Source organism: Chlorocebus sabaeus, chromosome 26 (assembly GCF_047675955.1).
Source record: "Chlorocebus sabaeus isolate Y175 chromosome 26, mChlSab1.0.hap1, whole genome shotgun sequence".
Classification (NCBI taxonomy): Eukaryota; Metazoa; Chordata; class Mammalia; order Primates; family Cercopithecidae; genus Chlorocebus; species Chlorocebus sabaeus.
The window spans coordinates 53,696,765-53,717,556 of record NC_132929.1 but is presented as its reverse complement, the minus strand read 5'-3'; the positions used below and the strand labels follow the sequence as shown (position 1 = coordinate 53,717,556).

At 57.0% G+C, this 20,792-nt stretch overlaps 1 protein-coding gene across 3 annotated transcripts in view; it reads left to right on the top strand.

Annotated features, from left to right (window-relative positions):
- LINGO1 (leucine rich repeat and Ig domain containing 1) overlaps positions 1 to 20,572 on the top strand; it is a 207,317-nt gene extending 186,745 nt beyond the window's left edge. For 2 of the 3 annotated variants that reach the window (XM_008015742.3, XM_008015739.3), the window contains one exon: positions 17,700 to 20,572. In XM_008015742.3, coding sequence (XP_008013933.1) covers positions 17,712 to 19,556 — 1,845 coding nt within the window. In that variant the 5' untranslated portion in view covers positions 17,700 to 17,711 and the 3' untranslated portion in view covers positions 19,557 to 20,572. Of the gene's footprint in view, positions 1 to 44; positions 669 to 17,699 lie in introns of those variants that run through there. The other variant, XM_008015738.3, reaches the window with a different exon arrangement.
- Positions 20,573 to 20,792: the final 220 nt, after the last annotated feature.

Below are 20,792 nucleotides of genomic sequence, written 5' to 3'. Positions count from 1 at the left end.
CCGCCCGGCTCTCGCCGCTCGCTCGCTCCCTCCTCCCTCGGTCCCTCCTCCCTCCCTGGCTCGCTCCTAGCGCTCCCTCCCCGCGCCGCTGCAGAGCGCGGAGCCCGAGCGGGAGCCGGCGCGGGAGCCGGAGCGGGCGGCGGACGACAGCGCAGGCGGCGGCGGCGGTGGGTCCCGGTCCTGGCCCCGGAGGGCGCGGAGTCCCCACCCGCGCCGCTCCGGCCCCTCTACCGACGCGGGGCGCCGAGCAGCATGCGCGGCCGCTGCCCGCCGGCCCCGGCCCCGCGGCGGAGCGCGCCCGGCCTCGACCCCGGCCCCAGCGGCAGAGGCGGCGGCGGCGGCTCCGGGCCGGCCCAGGGCGCTGAAGCAGGCTCGCGGAGCCCCTGTCGCGCATCCTGAGTGCGCCTGCCCCTCCGCCCGCCGGGGCCGCGGCCTCCCGCCTCCCCACTCCTGAGCCCCGGCCCCGGCTCTGGCTCGACTCCCGCCCGCGCGGGGCGGACAGACAGACGGCCAGCCCCGCGAGGGCGCGCGGACTGCCGGGCGGAGGTGTCGGAGGAGGAGGAGACGGAGGAGGGGGCTGGGCAGGGGCTGGGGCCTGGCCGGGCCGGCTGGAGAGACATGCGATTGGTGACCGAGCCGAGCGGACCGAAGGCGCGCCCGAGATGCAGGTGAGCCAGGCGGCCGCGGCCGAGCCCCAAGCGGGCAGCCCCGCGGCGAGCGCCCCTGGGGGCCGCCGTCGGCCCTGGCTGCGCCCTCCTGGGGTTGCAGGGCACCTCGGTGCCACCCAGACCTCCTTTGGGGTCACAGGCCTGATTTCCCCTCAAGCCTCAGAAATGAAGATTCTTCCTTTCCCACCTCCCCTCCCTCCAACCCCAACAAATTCAGGGTTGGTAAGCTGGGAGCCTGGAGCTGGGGAGGGGTCCCCACGGGTGTCCCAGCCCTGCTCTGGTCTTCCCTCCCTGTCCCCCCTCCCATTCTGAGTATTGGTCACTCTAGAGGGTAAGCCCTCTGCTCAGCCCTGGGTGGGTACCTCCCTTCGTGGACCCCAGGTGACCCCAGGCAGCCCCCACCAGCGCCAGACACTCCCTAGCTGGTGGACACAGGTCAGGGACTGGATTTCTCCACAAGCTCCAGCCTGGATGGCAGCTCCCCACCACACACAAGCATCGCCCCTTTCCAGCTCCAGCCCAGTGAAAAGGAGATGGGGAGGAGGGAGAGTGGAGGGAAAGGAGTTGGGGACTGGGAGAGCCCAGGAACCCTTTAGGGGCCTCCCCTTTGTCTGCGTTCAGCCTGGGCTTCTCACCTCCTCCTGCCCCACTTTTCATTCTAAGGCAGAGCGGGTGGGAGGTGGGAACCAGCTGAGAAGAGGGAGGTAAGGAGGGAGCCTCCTGCTCCCCCTCACGCCCTTTTCGGGGTGGGCTGTGGGCTCTCTGCTCTCAAGGCATGCCAGGAGATGTGTCCCTCCGGGCGGATCCCACTTTGAGGAGGGGTGGGGCCAGGTCAGTGGGCAGCCCCCTCCAGGTTCCTGCTGGGGTCGAAGCCCAGCCCGGTCCAGCCCGACTGTGCCAGCACCTCCTCTTTGTTCTCAGAGGCCTTGGGATTGGGGTGGGGGAGAAGGGAGCCTGAGAGGATGGGAACGGCTCTGCCCTGAGCGGGTGGGAGTGCAGGAGGCCCTGAGGTGGGGCCTGTGGCATCTGGACAGCCCCTTCCTGCTCGCCCAGCCCTCCATCAGTCCTCTGCTTGGCTTGGGCAGCCAGAGGGCGCATAGCCCAGCCTGGCCCGCAGCTCTGGGCTCAACCCTGCTGGTCATTATGCCAGCGGCTTCAGCACGGGTGCCTCCCATGCCCAGGGAGCAATGAGCCGGGACACCCAGGCAGCAGAGAACCTGGGGCTTCCCCAGATCCAGCGCAGAGTGTCAGTGAGGAGAAGAGGGCCAGCTGCTCCCAGACCCTTTGTCCTTGTGTAAGCCAGGAAGGAGCTCAAAATCCTCACGCCTCTGGGAAGGCGCTAGCAGCAGGTCTACTGGGACAGCATGCCTGTCCTTCCTGCTTTCTACCCATGGCCTGAGGTGGGAAGGAGGGTATAGGGTGGCACAGGGGAGAGACCAAGAACTCCTTGGAACCGTACTGAAAGAGGGCACGGACTCAGATCGGGGCTCCCAGCAGCACCCAGCTGCCCCTCCTGGAAGGGGCTTAGCAAAGGCAGGGACAGGCCCCCTGTGGTGTTCTGGTTGTCTCTGCCCCCCTCACCACCCCCTGACAATTTAAGTGTGAGCCCGTGGGTAGGGCTTAGTTAAAGCTGCAGTGGTCCCCAGGGTCTGGAGTTAGAGTGGGAACCAGCTTTTAGGGGAATGGGCATGTGCTCAAAGCCAAGGGCCCTGTGTGACTGGGAGGGAGGTGGAGAGACTACGCCTTGCAATAGTCCTCTTTCACCTGGGCTCATCTTCATCCTCTGCCCTCTGGGCATCCATTTTTCCTGTATTGGGTATTGTTTTCTAAAACCCAGACTCCCAGAGGGACCTCCCCCACCCCACTCCCCAAAAAAACAACCTCTTGCAGAGGCGGGTGGTTGTTCTGCATGAGGCCGGACGGGATCCCTGGTGCCAGTGAGGGCTCCTGTGGTGCTGCTTTTCAGGCGCCTGTGGAAGCAGATATCTGGAGAAGCACAATTGGGGTTGGGGTGTGTTCCTGTTGGGAGAGAAGGCAGTGCAGTCATTCGTGCAGGGTCCCAAGGAGGCCTGAGGCAGCGTGTCGGTGGGAGGGTAGAGGAAGTGGAACCAGGGAAGGGCCAGGGAGGGGGGTGCAGTAGGTGTGGTGGTTTCAGAGTCAGAACCTTAGCTTGCTGGCTGGAGTCTCTTGGGCTAGCTGTCCTGTGTGTGGCACTCTGTGAAAGTGGCCTTCCAGCCCCACCCACCTCCATGGTTAGCCTCTGGAGGCCTTCTGTTCTGTTTCCACCAGTTCCACCACGTATCCACCCATCCGCACCTGGCTTGGCCCTGCATCCCCTCACAAGAGGTCCTTTCCTCTCTTTCTCCTGACCCTCTCCTCCAAGAAGCCTCTGCCTGCTTCAGGTCACTGCCCCTCCTTCCCCAGTCACCCACAGTATAAAACCACACTTGTTTACACTGAATATTGTACCAGCCCAGTCACGCATGCATTTGTTCTGCACATCCTGACCAAGCTGCCTGCTCGGCTCTGGGCTAAGCATGATCTGCCTTGAACACCCTGAGCAATCCTAGTACCCTTCCTTTGGCCCTCCTGCCTGGCCCCTGGGATGGGACAGACCCTTGGAGGTACAAGAGAGTAGCTGTTGGCTAGTGGCAAGGACTACCTGTGCATGAATGCACAGAGCTAGGTGATGTCAAAGATGCCCCAGGCAGGAGTTGGGAAGAGACAAACGGTACTCACTAGCCCACACAGACGCTCAGAGAAGGGTGGGATTTCTCCCTGGAGGTTGAGGTTGTCAGAGGTGCTTTAGGAAGAGAGGGAGACTGGCTGAGTCCTAGGGAAGTAGCAGACTGCAGAGACACAGAAAGCAGGGGACTCCAGAATCAGGGAAGATTCTTTGTAGAAAGAGTGTGAGAAAGCAGGTTCATTTCCCAATACATTTGAGGCATTCTTGATGCTGACCTTTGTTTAGTTGTGGATGGATGGATGAATGAATGAATGAATGAATGAATGAATGAATGAATGAATGAATGAACAAGTGAATGAATGAACGAATGAATATCCCTGGGTGCTATATGGGCTCAGTAGAGCTGTGCTGACAACAATCTACTTGTGTGTGTTCAGTTTCTTCAATGTTATTTCATAGTGAAGTTGTCAAGAGTGTGGACCCCGGAGCCAAAAGCCTGGGCTCAAGTCTCAGCTCCACCACTGCCTAGTTCTGTAACTTTGGGCAAGTTGCTTAATCTCTCTGGGCCTGTCTCCTTATCCATAAAGTGAGGGTAACAATAGTATTCACCTCAAGGGAGGATGTGACAATTAGATGTGCTAACATATGCAAAACATTTAGAACAGTGCCTGGTACACAATAAGCCCTTAAGAAGTGCTAGCTACTCATAGTTTACATCAGTGATATGCCCCTGATCTTATCCTTGTAGGTGGTAGGTGCAGAGGTTTGATTTTATACCTAAGAAAACAGAGCCAGAGAGGTGGTGAGTGACTTGCTCTAAGTCCCCAGCTTGCAAGCCTGCGGTTTAGTCTAGAATGCGTCCTTCCTGACCTCTAGGCTGGGGCTGTTACTCACTAATCCAGGCCTAGCCTGTTAATTAATTAATCGAGGCATTTAGTATTAATCATAGTAGTAGTAATAATACTATGATGAACACTGTTACCCTACTCTCCAACTTAAACACCAGCAATCCAATAATGATGTACACCTTCCCATGTGCTCCTGCACACCCCGTCCCGTCACCTCTTTTTCAATGACTACTGTAAATCATATATTTAACAATCCCTTGCCTCTTTAAAATTATATATTTTAACATATATAAGTAGTTCTGTTTTAGTTATTTTTGAACTTTATAAAAAGAGCATGAACTGTATGCAGTCCTCTGGAGTTTGCCTTTTTTCTTCATCACATTTAAGCTTCATCTATATTGTGAATAATAGTAGATGTAGCTCATTTTTACTGATGTATAATGTTCTGTCATGTGATCATAAAAGTGTAATTAACATTCTCCTACCAATGGGCATTTACGTTATTTCCATTTTTTGCTCTTAGAAACAGTACTGCCAGGAACCTTCTCATCCCATCTCTGAGGCAACGTGCAGTGTCTCTGGGGCACAGAGCTAGGAGTGGAATTGCTGGCCTGTAGGGCATGTTCACATTCACCCTTACTAGGATATTTGCCAAAGTGTTTTCCAAATTGGTTAGACCAGTTTGTGTCACCCCAGCAGGAGATGAGGGTTCCCATCGCACCCCATCCTGATTAACACTTGGTATTGTCAGGGGGCTTGATTTTTACTGATTGAATGAATGTAAGATGGTATTTCATGATGGCCTTGATTTGCATTTCTGGAATTCAAGGTTTCTGGTGTATGAAATGGGGGTTGAGATGGGCAGCAGCCAGTGTGTACTGGGTACTCACTAAGCAGTCATCCTATCGGCACCCATTCCCCCAGTTGTGGGAATGCTGTCTCTACCATCCCTGAAGTCTGGGATGGGTACGAGCAATCAGGGAGGACTCCACAAGCAGGTGGGATGAAGGAGGAGCAAGAAGGGCTTAAGTCCCTGCATGTTTAGTACAAACAAAGGATAGCAAATTTCAGGAACCCCAGAGGTTTTGTGTTTATCCCAGGATGGGAAGGAGTAGTCCTAACTTAGGAGGTGGAGGGAGCCTGTGTTTCATTATTTCAGCATCCCCACCTCCTGCACAACCGCCTTGTGCACCTGGCATGAGGCCTGGCATTGGTGAGTGCTTAATAAGAGTTTGGTGACCCAGGGAATGAACCCCGGATGGAACACATGTGTGCTTGCTCCTCCTCCATTCTCTCTTCCTTGGGGAGTCCTCTCTGACTGCTCCGTCTCATGGATGGAATGAGGGGTGGCTGAGCAAGGTGACTCCTGGGCATTGCAGGGCCCCCACACGCGAGGCCCTCCAGATCCCTGCTGGTCCAGAGGGTCTGAGAAGCTGGGTGCTGCCAGGCTAATTTGGAGCAGCTCCCTCTGCCAGCCTGGTGCACCAACGATTGATTCCACGCTGCCTTTCCCGCCTGGGCCTGGGCCCCTGGAGCTGGTTAAAGACGAGCACCGGGGCTGGCGGAATAATTATGCCTATTTCATGTGACACCCAAATTGATTGCCGCCAGGGTGACATTACCAGGGCATTGTTCCTCATCTCCAACCTCTTATTACATGTTATTAGGGTGTGTGGTGTGTGTGTTTTTCTATTTTTTCCCATTTCGGGGAATTAATCTCTCTCTGCCACCTCCTCTGCTTCCCTCTGCAGAAAACCTGCTGTCGGCTCTGGGAGCGGGTGGGGGCCTGGCCAGCACCTTTCTTCTGCCTAGCCCGGTGCAGGACTGCAGATGGCGGGGGTGGGGGAGCGGAGGGGCGGGGACCAGCCATCTCAAGTCCCTTTACTTGGGTGTGACACAGGGGCGTCTCAGAGCTGAGAGGGGCTACTGAGGTATAGATCCCAGCAGAGGAGGCCTCCTGTAGTCGCTTTAATCCATGGTCTCAGCTTGCATGCCTCCCATGATGGGCTGCTCACTTACCACTGAGGCAGACCTTCTGTCCTGAGCCATGTAATGTCTCATCGGATTCCTCAAACTGAGCTGAACGGCCCTCCCCGTGAGCCCACCCATGGGTCTTGGCTCCCCTCTCTGGGCCTGCAGTGGACCTTTGCAGCCTCTGCCTTGATATGCTCCTTAGAGATTTGCAGAGGTGCCAGTTCCTCCCCCAAGTCTGGGCTTCTTATGAACGGGCAGCTGGGTGGTAGCATCCATTGTGCCTGAACAGGACACCCCTCCTGTATGTGTCTGACTGGAGCCTCCATCACCTCCTGGATACTGGGCTCAGTTTACCAGGTTGGAAAAATGGACTCTGGCAGTGGCGTGGCCAAGATTCATTTGAGTGGAGAGGGCTTTGAACTGCCAGTGCTGGGAGAGAGGCAAGTGTTTTATTTATAATCTGCCTGTCCATGTTATACAGAACTCACTGGGCCTCGGTTTGTGATGTTTTAGAGGGTTATTTTTCAATCTTCCCCTTTTGAGGCAGAAATAACCCAAACTCTCACCTGTCCGTGACCCAGCCCTGCCATGGGGTGGCCATGTGACCCTTGTATGATGTTGGGGACAGAAGGTGGCTGCGGTTGGGAGGCTGGGGTCCTTCCAAGGCCCTAGCCCAGAGATGCTGTGGGATGTTGGACAAGTCCTGATGCTCCTGGGCCTCAGTTTCCTCATCTGTGTGAGGGTCTCTAAGGGTGTTATGCCTTTGGAACCAGACAAGCTCAGGACCTTGGACAGGTGAACTAATGGCTCAGAGCCTCAGTCTCCTCATTAGTGAAGTGGGTGTGTAGCGTGGTGAGGGGTGGTGGGGTCATTCAGCAAAGCACTGTGTGTGCTCGATATAAAAGTGTCTTCCTCTCCCTCTCCCGGAACTCTCCACGCCCAGCAGTGAGGACAGTGTGAAGTCTGCTGTCCCCGCCTCCCAGTGAGGAATTTGTGGTCCCCAGAGGTAAAGCCACTTGCCCAAGATCACGTAGCTCAGCAGTCCCCTGAACCTGAATCAGAAGGAGGCAGTATGCAGGAGTGGGCAGGACGGCTGGGAGTCTGCCTGCCTCAGGCCGTCTCTGCCACTCATCACTGTGGGACTTTGGGCAAGGTGCATCACCTCTTGGTGCCTCAGTTCTCTAATCAGTAAAATGGGGATAATACTAGCCTCTTAGGGTGGTTATGGAGATCAGACAGGTTCACGCCTGGCGCATAGCCAATGCTATGTTAGTGTTAGCTTTAAAAAAAAAAAAAAAAAGAGGGCACTGTAGGGAAGTGATGAAGAGCATGGACTCTGGAACGAAACCATTGGGGTTCAAATCATGCTAACACTGACCCCGAGCAAGTTATGGAACCTCTTTGTGCTTCTGCTTTTTCCATCTGCAAAATGGGGATAATGGCAGCACTTACCTCAATGGGTTTGTGTGAGATTAAATGAATTTTTATATGCAAAGTACTTGAAATAATGCCTGGCACACCAAAGGCCACCTATGAGGGTTTTACCAATGATCATTCTCATCATCATTCTATTTAGCTCTCTGGCTAATCCCAAATCCCAGGCTAATTCCACCACACCTCTCAGCCTCTCGCCGCCAGCCTCAGTCTATGAGGCTGTGACACCCCCCACCCCAAGCACAAGGCCTGTAGCTCTCCCAGGTGGGGGTTGACTGGTTTCCAGGCCTGAGCTGTTCCCAAATAGAGAGGCCCTGAGGGCTGGGGCTGCAGAGAGGGGTCCCCCTGGGAGCCCCAGGAAGGTGTGAGAGGACCAATGGGGATGTGGCAAGCATGTCCCAAGGGGCCACTGGCCTGGGCAGGGGATGGCGCTGGGGGCCTTGAGGGGCATCTTCCTGTCCCCAAGAGCCTGGGTTGGCATCTCAAGACATGAGAAGGGAGATACTGGGGTGCAGGACTGGGGTTGTCCTTGGGTCCCCCTCAGGTCATCCCCCCAAATAGGCACTTACCTGCCCCACCTCAGCTCTGGGACAGCTCCCATCCAAGTGGGGGTACTGGGCAACCTTGTGCAAGGGGCAGGAAGGGCCCAGAGTGGTCCAGGACTCCCCTGAGATCACACAGCAGGGCAGGGTACACTGGATGCAGCCCACTTTACTCACCCAGAATGGGCCTCCTGTTGGCCCTGCCCAACTGCCACTCCTCTCCTCCAAGTCTGCCGCTCCTGGAGGGCAGAGCCTATATATAGAAGCCTTGAAACACTCAGATGCTCTGACAATTAAAATTCATAATTTATCCCACAAATGGCCGGGGACTGCGAGCTGGCCGGAAGGCTGGCGGCTCTTGAGATGACTCTGCCCTGGTGAGCTGGACAGGGGGCATTCCTCCCTTCAGTGCAGGGCAGCTGAGTGCTTGCCCAGGGTGACCCAGGACAGACAGGCAGACAGCCACACCATGCCCAGTCGGCACCCTCCAGCGGGCACTGAGGCCAGTGAGCACGTGTGGGAGAGGATGGAGCATCCCAGAGCACACCTAACTGATGGGGCTGGGGGCCAAAGAGTGGGGGAGGAGGGGCAGCCAACACACACACACAGAGGCCACTCTCACACACACACACACAGACACACCACAGTCACACACAGACACACCACACAGGCCACTCACACACACACCCCACACACACACAGAGGCCACTCACACACAGACACAGACACACCACACTCACACAGACACACCACACTGATACACAGAGACACACCATACACACAGGCCACTCTCAGACACACCAGACTCACACACAGAGACACACCAAACACAGGCCACTCACCACAGACACATCACACTCACAGACACACCAGACTCACAGAGAGACACACCAAACACACACACGCACAGGCCACTCACACACACATACCACACACACACAGGCCACTCTCAGACACACCACACACGCATGCCACTTGCACACTCACAGACACACCACACTCACACACAGAGGCCACTCACACACCATACTCACATACACACACAGAGACCACTCACACAGACACACCACACACACACCACACACACACAGAGACACACCAAACACACACAGGCCACTTGCACACTCACAGACACACCATACACACACAGAGGCCACTCACCATACACACACACACAGAGGCCACACACACACACAGAGGCCACTCACACACCATACTCATACACACACAGAGGCCACTCACACACACAGAGGCCACACACACACACAGAGGCCACTCACACACCATACTCATACACACACAGAGGCCACACACACACACAGAGGCCACACACACAGAGGCCACTCACCATACACACACACACAGAGGCCACTCACACACCATACTCATACACACACAGAGGCCACTCACACAGACACACCACACTCACACACCACACACACACAGGCCACTCACACACACACACCAAACACACACAGGCCACTTGCACACTCACAGACACATCACACTCACACACAGAGGCCACTCACACACACAGAGGTCACTCACACAGGCACAGACACACCACACACAGGCCACACACACCACACACACATACAGAGGCCACTCACAGCACACACACACATAGTGACCACTCACACCACACACACAGAGGCCACTCACATACATCACACACACAGGCACACGCACCATACACACAGAGACTACTCTCACACACACCACACACACAGAGGCCACACACACACCACTCACACACACAGGCCACACACACCACTCACAGAGGCCACACACATGCCAAACATACACACACAGGCCACACACACGCCACTCACAGACACACACACAGGCCACTCACACACACACTGAGGCCACACACACCACACTCACACAGAGGCCACTCACACACACACAAGCCACTCACACACATACACACACACTCACACACACACAGACACCCCGGGGGCCCAACAACTTTTTGCCAGAACCAAGAGGGAGAGGAAAATAAAGAATTATACACGACAAAGGACATGACCCCAGTTTTCTTCCAGGTTGATTTTTCTGTCCCCATGGAGGGCTGAGGAGGAGGAGGGGAAAGGGGGGCAGGTGGGGGCAGGGCAGACCAGCCCCCAGAGAGACGGCCAGACACAGGCTGCGTGGTCCAGCTGGTGGAGCCACGCACTCTGCCAGGCTTTCTCCTGCAGGAGCTCAGCCTGGGCGCAGGACTGCAACTCTCAGGGTCCGCCTTCCAGCCTCACCACCTCCCCATGGACCAGGAGGCAGCTCCCAAGATTAGACTGGCCAATGATGGAATTGTTTCTCCCATTAGCAGCTCCTACCTTATGCCATTATCAGCCATTCACACCTCAGCGGGGATTAGCCCTGGAAAGCCAGAATGGAGCATCTTTAAAAGGAGTCCAGGGACCCGGGTCAGGATTTGGGCTAGGAGAGAAGCCATTAGGAGTCCCAGGATGCTCTCAAGTTGACCAGGCCACAAGTCCCTTCCCCACTACACACCTTTGCTCTCACTGTTCCCTTTGTGGAACGCGCCCTCCCCCTGCCTCTTTCTAGGCCTGTGGGAAATGTTCATATTTCAGCCTGAGCTCACATAGCACCTCCCCCTCACCACAAAGCCTTCCTTCATTACGAGCTAGGTTAGGAGTTGGAGAGCAGAGTGCGAGTCCTGCCCCCTCGAAGCAGTTGTCTGGTGGGCTCTCTCTGCTCCGTTGAGGTGGGCGCGTCTGCAGGCAGGGCCTGGGAGTGTGGAGCTGTGTGAGACCCGGTCCCACTTCGGAGGCTCTCAGTCTACGGCCACAGGAGAGGAGGCCGCAGAAGTGCCAACGGAGCTGGGAGAAGCCCAGCAGCAGTGCGGGCAGAGGGTGGCCGGAGATCCAGAGGGGACCACCAGAGGCTGTCCCTTCTTCCCAGGCTAGAGGAGAGCCACCGGGGGGGGGGAGACCCTGGGCTGCTTCTGAAGGCCAAGTAGGAGGCCTCTAGGCATGGGGAATGGATGGTTGGCCACTGCGACAGAAGGAAAGACCCAGGCCGGGGTGACCGTCACAGTCCTCTCTAGATGGGCCCCACTGCGCCTCCACTTCTGGCCACTTGACCCCAGTCATCTCTGAGCAGGCGCAGTTCCCGCTAACACACTTTATCATTTCCTGAAACGGATCCGTCATACTGAAGCTGAAGCAAAGAAGGGACCTCAGGCAGGCAGGGACTCGGGGAGAGGACAAGTCACAAGGAGCCCAGGCCGGGCCTTGCCTCTTCTTTGGTGATCCGGCGTGAGTCCCTTCACCTTTCTGAGTCTCCCTCCCCACCTGGATATGGAAGTGCTCAGACTCACCTGGTGGAGTGGCGAAGATGGGGCTGTGTTAACAGGCCCCAGGCTGACATGCACAGGTGGTGGGGGCTGGGAAAGTGGTTGTGCCTGCAGAGCAAGCTCTGGCCTCTGTCTTTCCCTTCCCTGCCCCCAGCCTGTGTCCCTATCTTTCTCCCCTCCCCCCGCTCTGCTTTCTCTGCCTCTCTTCCTCTCCTCTGCAGCCTTACCCACCACGTGTCTCCTGGGTGTCTCCTGGTCTCTGTCTCTTTCCCTCTCCTGCCCTCCCCATCAGTTCTTGGCAGTGGATCTGGGCAGAGCCCTGGGCAGACTTTCCAAAGTGCTCTAGCCCCCTTCCCAGGCCTGCCGTCCTCCTCACTCCATCCCTCCTGCTGCCCACTCACTCACAGGCACAGCAGGCATCAAGGCAAGACGAAGACTGCACACACCTCCTCGTTTCCCCGTGAGGAACTGCCCCGGCCACACAGCCAGGCTGAGCTCCCAGACGACCCTGGGCCCCAGCCTTCATGGGGCAGATGCCTCCATGCCAGATTGCATGCCTGTGTGCTGGGGTGGGGGGTCCCTGCGGTCCCTGAGGAACGCTGAGTGGGAGCACTATGAAATACTGATACCATAAACCTAAAATAACTCAACTTGCCATTCTGTGCTTCAGCCAGCCCCACATTAGGTGAGATTGAGGCCCAGGCAACAGCAGCAGGCACAGAAAAGAAAGGAGTGTGGAGGAAAAACAGTGAGCACACATGGTGCGTGTAACACACCGTTTTCTGGAAGTTGGGGAAAGGCTTTTGTCCGGTTTGGGGGCAGATGCCTGTCCCCAAATGCTTTTGTCCGGTTTGTGGGCAGATGCCTAGCTCTCTGAGGACTAGGGCCTTCCCTCAGCCCTGGGGCCTCACCCTATCTCCACCCTGACAGGACAGCCCCTCCCCTGGCCTGGCCTGCAGTGTCTAAGCGCCGTGTCGCATCAGGCAGCTCTTGGAGCAGGCAGCCCAGCTAGGAGACAGAGCTCTGCCACCCTCTAGCTTTGTGACCCAGGCCCAGGGCAAGCAAATTCCTTTTTCAGAACCTTTGTTCTTCTCATTTGTAAAATGGGTAAGAAAGATCTCTTTTGAAAGCATTTCTGAGACAATATGTATAAAGCCCCAAACCTTGGCTGGGCACAGTGGCTCATGCCTGTGATCCCAGCACTTTGGGAGGCCGAGGTGGATGAATCACTGAGGTCAGGAGTTCGAGACCAGCCTGGCCAACATGGTGAAACCCTGTCTCTACTAAAAATACAAAAATTAGCCTGGCGTGGTGGTGGACACCTATAATCACAGCTATTTGGGAGGCTGAGGCCAAAGAATTGCTTGAACCTGGGAGGCAGAGGTCGCAGTGAGCCAAGATCTTGCCACTGCACTCCAGCCTGGGCAATACAGCAAGACTCCCATCTAACAAAAAAAGCCCCAAACCTAGCCCATAGCCAGGGCTGTCCAAGTGTTAGTCCCTCCCCTTTTCTAAAGAAGGTGCCTGGTGGATGAGCCTGTAGAGAGGATGCTGTGGGGGAGTCATGCCCCTGCCCCCGTGGGCCTCCAGATGCTGCCTGTGACTCCTGAGCATCTGCCTGTGACTCCAGATGCTGCACAGAGTGACTCCTGAGCCCTCTCAGTGTTCTCTGAACCTGTCCATGGGTGATCCCAGGCCCCTTCCATCTCCTCTAATTACCCTCCTTCACCCTGAGACCCTGGGGCCACACCCTGAATGTGATGCCCCAAAGAAGGAAGCCCACCATCCTGAGCCACCCCCCGCCCCCAGAGAGATTTTTCCAGCCCCAGTGAAACTGCAGTTTTTGGCCTGAGCCTCCCATTTCCCTTTACCCTTTAGGAAGGTTTGAGGATGTCGACCTTCCAGCTGGAAAAGGGCTAGTTTCTGGTGGCGGTACCCTCAGGGATCCTGAAGTGGAGTCCTTAACTGTGCACGCCAGAGTGGGCAGGCATCACTGAGGCATCTCTCTCTAGCAGGCTGGCCACAGAGAACTGCATGTGTTAGGGAGCGTTGCCTGAACCAGGCCGTATCTGCCCCAGGACATGAAGGAGGGTGTGACCGGTGGCCAGCAGCCTGTCCCTTCCACTGTGGGGCAGCACAGAGCCTGGGGCAGCCCTCTGCAGTGCTGGTCTGATGGCTCAGGGTCCCCCACTGACCTGAGCCTGGGAAGGACTCTGGATGCTCTAGGGTCTGTGTGTGGTGCTCCGGGCACAGCTCTCTGCTACCTGCCCACCTGCCGGCCTTTGATGTTTTATTTCCTTTGTATTTATTGGTCCAATTTTTAAACTCTTACCCTTGTAGGAAGCCCTTCAGGGGCAAAGATCCAAAATAAAACACTGATTAAAATGCATAAAATACCCCTTGTTGACAGTTGCAGGAGTAGCAGGCAGAATGAACGGTGCCAGGATGGCAGGAGCGGCACATTGCCCACTCAGCAGTTTGGGTGACCCCTCAGACGTGACTCTGCCAGCATCCCTAGATGACAGGGACCCCATGGGGGTGGGAGACCAGGAGACTAGGCCCAGCGGGCTGTGCCCTTGCTGTGCCAGCTTGGGCAGGCATCCTAGCCTCTCTCAGGCTTCAGCTTCCCCACCGTTAGGGCAGCCGCATGTAAGAGGCATGGGATGAGGCATCTCAGAGCCCATACCCTCCCAGAGCTGTCCTGCTCCCACGGAGCCCATGGCTCTGTGGGACCAACTGCCAGGCCTGGGGTGGCAGCTGTACAGGGCAAGGCTGACCAGCTTTTCTACCAATGTATTTCTTTTTTATTTTATTTTATTTATTGTTTTTACAGATGGAGAGTCTTGCTCTATTGCCCAGGCTGGAATGCAGTGGCACAATCACAGTTCACTGTAGCCTCAAACTCCTGGGCTCAAGGGATTCTCCCACTTCAGTCTCCCTGAGTAGTTGGGACTATAGGTGTGCCCCACTATGCCTGGCTAATTTTTAAATTTTTGTGGGAGATGGGTATCTCACTATGTTGCCGAGCCTGGTCTTGAGCTCCTGGCTTCAAGTGATCCTCCTGCCTCAACCTCCTGAGTAGCTGGGATTACAATGGGATAGCAGTAGGATTGCAGCACCACCATGCCCGGCTTCCAACATACTTCAATTCCTCAGGTCTCTCATTGCTCAGTGGGCCTGATCGAGGATTAGCCCCATCAGCAGGACTTCCACCCCTGCAAAAACTCACTCATGCACATGTTTCCTTTCAAAGAACATTCGTGGGGGTGTGTTCTGTGCCACACATCACTCTGAGCTACAGACACACTCTCTGCCCTTGAGCACCTCACTCTCTAGCAGGTGAGACACACAGACCCATGACTGAGCCGGGATTAAACATACATTACAGGAGAGATGCCACATGCTGAGGCTTTAGAGCACGTTTCCCTCTTTGCTCAAGGTCACTAGGAAGCTCTCACCTTTTGTCATTAGGCAGGACTTGGTGGCATTCTTTCCTGACTGGCTTCCCTTTTTTAGCTTTTATCTTTTTATCATCTTGTAGCATAATTTTTCTGTCAGTTGGTGCAAATCACTTTGGGAATGAGGTGTGCTATACACCAATTACATAAAATCACTACTATAAGAATAACAATGTTGGGGACAAGAGGTGATATCTGACTGAGTAGGTCAAGGATGGCCTCCTGGAGGAGGTGGCCTTTGGGGTGGAAGGTTACAAAGACTGCTGGGGCAGGAGTCTGGGACAGTTCTCCAGAAGAAGATGACTTAGAGATAGGAGTGTGCAGGACAAAGTGGGGAGGCCCAGGTGTCTTTGCTGAGGGACTGGTGGGAAAAGAGGAAAAGAGTGCTCAGGGCAGGTTGAGGACAGGTGGTGCAAGCTTCCTTGTGCCAGATTCGTGTCTGTATGAGAGGGGCTTACCAGCACCTCGGGGTGGCCTGTGTCCTCACTAGCCCCCCTCATTCCCCAGCCTTCTCTCCAGCAGCTCCCGCCACCCACCAGCCCGGCCCTAAGCTGGATGCTAAAAGTCCTATTTACCTATTGAGGTCCCCAGCCTCACACCCGCGCCAGCCCCAGCTGCTGGCCCAATTACTTATTGATCGCCTGTCAGGATGTTTGCTTTTCTGGTGGGTCACTGGAGCGTGTGTGACTGTGGAAAATAGCCTGGTGGGAGTGGGGTGGGGAGAAGCGGAACTGCAGAAGAGCCTGGAGAGAGGATGAGAGGGGCCAAAGGGAGGGTCAGGGTGGACAAAGCCCTTGGGGATGACAAAACCCTTGCAGATTCCATAACATGTCAGTGACACCGAGTCCTCTCTGCTTAATCAGTGACTTAATCAACAACCACGAAGCTCCCGTCAGTCCTGGGAGACTGGTGGAGCATTTGCAAGTGTGTGGCTTTGTGGACAGACCAGAGCTCCCACCCCAGAACTGCTCCCTCTACTGGCTGGGTGTCCTTGGATAGCCACAACTTCTCTGAGCCTCAGTTGCCTTGATGGCTGATGCATGGATGACAAGGATGGATGGCCTGTGGCCATGAAAGCAGGGGCTGTGTGAGGTGTGGGAAGGCGTGGGAAAAGGGCCTGAGCTAGGGTGGAGAGGGGACATGCAGTCTGGGCCTCCCCCTCCTGCAGTGAGCCCCCTCCGGGCCATGAGTACAGCGTGTGGACACGGCAGCAAAGCCTCAGGGGCACTGGAGGCTGGAGTGGAGGAGCGGGAGTGGGTCCTTACCCCACCAGCAGCGAGATGACTGCAGCTTGGCTCCCAGAGGCCATCCGATCCACCCGTGGAGCAGCTCCTAGGGTCTGACCTACCTTCCCCCCACCCCGCTACTCACCCTCTTTGCCAGGCCAGTTTCCCATGGGGGTGGATGGAGAGAGAGGAGGGAAGGAGGAGACGGGAGGCAGTTCGGGGCAGAAGTGGGGACAAGTGGCCTCTGAACAGGGGGTGGGAGAGGGTCATGGAGGCTCCCACATACCCCTTGCTCACTCCACCTGCAGCCTATATGCAAACTGGACCCCGCTCCTTGCCCGGTTTCTCATATCACCAGCCCTCAAGCCCTGCATGGCTTCAGGGCCCAGCTTGAACAAGCCTCGGTGCTGTAGTAGGGGCAGACTCCTCCGGGGTTGCCTGGCTGTCCTGGCCTGTGGGAATCTGCACGTTCCTCAGACAAGCAGCTGTACTAGGAAAAAGGTGATGGGAGCCCTGAGAGACAGACAGGTGAAGGCTGGAGAGTCTTTTTAAGGGGAGCACACTTCACTTCTTATTGGGTATCAGAAAACACTTCTTAGAGCAGTGGACTTCAATTAGGCCTTGAGGATGGAATTTCAACAGCCAAGGAAGGGGCGTTGCCAGAGGAAAGAACTGCAGGAACCAAGACCAGGAGGCAGGAAAAAAGATTCTCCAGGCACTGGGCTCAGGAGACTGAGCTGGGTCACCAATGGGACCCAGAGGAAGAGGAGAGTCACAGATCCCACCAGGAGTTCAGGCTGGATTTGGATTTGCAGGTGCAGCGGGCGGGGGGAGGGTAGCTTCAAGGCTGGGCCTTCTGGATGAGGTGTCCTCCAGCAATCCAGGAACCCCATGGGTGACAGACCTGTGAACAGTGACAGGTGCCATTGGTTTACTGCAGACCCAGCCACAGAGCTGATGGGGAGGGGGGATGGTGTCTGCACCTGGGGAGGCTCAGGGCTCAGGGCTGAGCGAGTGGAGCACCAGCAGCCTCAGAAGCCCTGGCCATGCAGTCTGGGGTCTAGCCACACTTCTGGCTGCTGTGGCTTCTTGGGGGCTGTTCCTAGAGGCCTCAGCCCTTGAGCCCCTTTGATCCCCACTGTGAGCCCAAGGGCGGCTCCGCAGGTCTGGTTTTATCCCTGATGAGCACCAGGGGAACTGTGACTCTGGGCAGGGTGTGTGCCTGGAGTCAACCGCCTGTGAAATGTAAAGGAGATGGCGCCAATGCCAGGCTCTTTGAGGTGACCTGTCCCTTCCCTGAGCCCCTCCATCCCAAGGGTGCTGGGAAGGTCCTTTGGGAAGACTCCAGGCAGGGTAAGAGGCAAGGAGGAGGCAGCATGAGGAGGCCAGAGGCCAGTCTGGCATGGGCATCTGGACCCTGCGTCTCTATCTGCATCAGGGTCATCGTGACAGGGCAGGAGGGGGCCCAGGCGGCTTGGGGTGGGGTCCAGACACACACCGCCCTCTAACTGCCACTTCTGTCCTTTGCTTGCCCCCGGCTGCAGGTGAGCGAGAGGATGCTGGCGGGGGGCGTGAGGAGCATGCCCAGCCCCCTCCTGGCCTGCTGGCAGCCCATCCTCCTGCTGGTGCTGGGCTCAGTGCTGTCAGGCTCGGCCACGGGCTGCCCTCCCCGCTGCGAGTGCTCCGCCCAGGACCGGGCTGTGCTCTGCCACCGCAAGCGCTTTGTGGCAGTGCCTGAGGGCATCCCCACCGAGACGCGCCTGCTGGACCTGGGGAAGAACCGCATCAAAACGCTCAACCAGGACGAGTTCGCCAGCTTCCCGCACCTGGAGGAGCTGGAGCTCAACGAGAACATCGTGAGCGCCGTGGAGCCTGGCGCCTTCAACAACCTTTTCAACCTCCGGACGCTGGGTCTCCGCAGCAACCGCCTGAAGCTCATCCCGCTGGGCGTCTTCACTGGCCTCAGCAACTTGACCAAGCTGGACATCAGCGAGAACAAGATCGTTATCCTGCTGGACTACATGTTCCAGGACCTGTACAACCTCAAGTCACTGGAGGTTGGCGACAATGACCTCGTCTACATCTCCCACCGCGCCTTCAGCGGCCTCAACAGCCTGGAGCAGCTGACGCTGGAGAAATGCAACCTGACCTCCATCCCCACCGAGGCGCTGTCCCACCTGCACGGCCTCATCGTCCTGAGGCTCCGGCACCTCAACATCAATGCCATCCGGGACTACTCCTTCAAGAGGTTGTACCGACTCAAGATCTTGGAGATCTCCCACTGGCCCTACTTGGACACCATGACACCCAACTGCCTCTACGGCCTCAACCTGACGTCCCTGTCCATCACACACTGCAATCTGACCGCTGTGCCCTACCTGGCCGTCCGCCACCTGGTCTATCTCCGCTTCCTCAACCTCTCCTACAACCCCATCAGCACCATTGAGGGCTCCATGTTGCATGAGCTGCTCCGGCTGCAGGAGATCCAGCTGGTGGGTGGGCAGCTGGCCATGGTGGAGCCCTATGCCTTCCGCGGCCTCAACTACCTGCGCGTGCTCAATGTCTCTGGCAACCAGCTGACCACGCTGGAAGAATCGGTCTTCCACTCGGTGGGCAACCTGGAGACGCTCATCCTGGACTCCAACCCACTGGCCTGCGACTGTCGGCTCCTGTGGGTGTTCCGGCGCCGCTGGCGGCTCAACTTCAACCGGCAGCAGCCCACGTGCGCCACGCCCGAGTTCGTCCAGGGCAAGGAGTTCAAGGACTTCCCTGATGTGCTACTGCCCAACTACTTCACCTGCCGCCGCGCCCGCATCCGGGATCGCAAGGCCCAGCAGGTGTTTGTGGATGAGGGCCACACGGTGCAGTTTGTGTGCCGGGCCGATGGCGACCCGCCGCCTGCCATCCTCTGGCTCTCACCCCGAAAGCACCTGGTCTCAGCCAAGAGCAATGGGCGGCTCACAGTCTTCCCTGATGGCACGCTGGAGGTGCGCTACGCCCAGGTACAGGACAATGGCACGTACCTGTGCATCGCGGCCAATGCAGGCGGCAACGACTCCATGCCCGCCCACCTGCATGTGCGCAGCTACTCGCCCGACTGGCCCCATCAGCCCAACAAGACCTTCGCCTTCATCTCCAACCAGCCGGGCGAGGGAGAGGCCAACAGCACCCGAGCCACTGTGCCTTTCCCCTTCGACATCAAGACCCTCATCATCGCCACCACCATGGGCTTCATCTCTTTCCTGGGCGTCGTCCTCTTCTGCCTGGTGCTGCTGTTTCTCTGGAGCCGGGGCAAGGGCAACACGAAGCACAACATCGAGATCGAGTATGTCCCCCGAAAGTCGGACGCAGGCATCAGCTCCGCCGACGCGCCCCGCAAGTTCAACATGAAGATGATATGAGGCCAGGGCGGGGGGCAGGGACCCCCAAGCGGCCGGGCACGGGAAGGGGCCTGGCCGCCACCTGCTCACTCTCTAGTCCTTCCCACCTCCTCCCTACCCTTCTACACACGTTCTCTTTCTCCCTCCCGCCTCCGTCCCCTGCTGCCCCCCGCCAGCCCTCACCACCTGCCCTCCTTCTACCAGGACCTCAGAAGCCCAGGCCTGGGGACCCCACCTGCACAGGGGCATTGACAGACTGGAGTTGAAAGCCGATGAACCGACACGCGGCAGAGTCAATAATTCAATAAAAAAGTTACGAACTTTCTCTGTAACTTGGGTTTCAATAATTATGGATTTTTATGAAAACTTGAAATAATAAAAAGAGAAAAAAACTATTTCCTATAGCTAGTCGGAATGCAAACTTTTGACGTCCTGATTGATCCAGGGCCCTCTTCCAACTCAGTTTCTTGTTTTTCTCTTCCTCCTCCTCCTCTTCTTCCTCCTTTCTCTTCTCTTCCCCTGTGGGGAGGGATCACTCAGGAAAACAGGAAAGGAGGTTCCAGCCCCACCCACCTGCCCACCCCGCCCCAGGCGCCATCAGGAGCAGGCTAGGGGGCAGGCCTGGGCCCAGCTCCGGGCTGGCTTTTTGCAGGGAGCGGGTGGAGGGGACAGGTCTGCCGATGGGGGTGGGAGCCTGTCTGCTGGGCTGCCAGGCAGCACTACTGCCAGGGGTGGGAGCCTGGCTTGGGTGTGGCTGAGACTCTGGACAGGGGCTGGGGTCCTCCTGGGGGACAGCACAGTTAGTGCAGAGAGCCAGGGGCTGGAGGTGGGGCTGACCCCAGCCTCTGGTCCCAGCTCTGCTGCTCACTTGCTGTGTGGCCTCAAGCAGGTCACTGGCCTCTCTGGGCCTCAGTCTCCACATCTGTATAAATGGGAACATTACCCCTTGCCCTGCCTACCTCACAGGGCTGTTGTGAGGAATTGATGAGATGATGTATGTGAAACACTTTGTAACCTGTAAAGCGCTGTGCACATGTGTGGGTGACTGTTCTCATTATGGTCATTATTATCTCACTGTGGGGGATGGGGCTGCCGAGGGTCCCTTCATGAGGGTAAGGCTGGGGTGTGTCAAGGGGAGTGGCGCTCCAGGGACTTCCAGAGGCTCCTCCTAGGACAGCAGCTGGGGTTGTGGCCGGCAGCACTGGCTGGTGAGGGGGGCTCTAGACCTGAAGGGGATCCTGAGGCTGTGGGCATAGG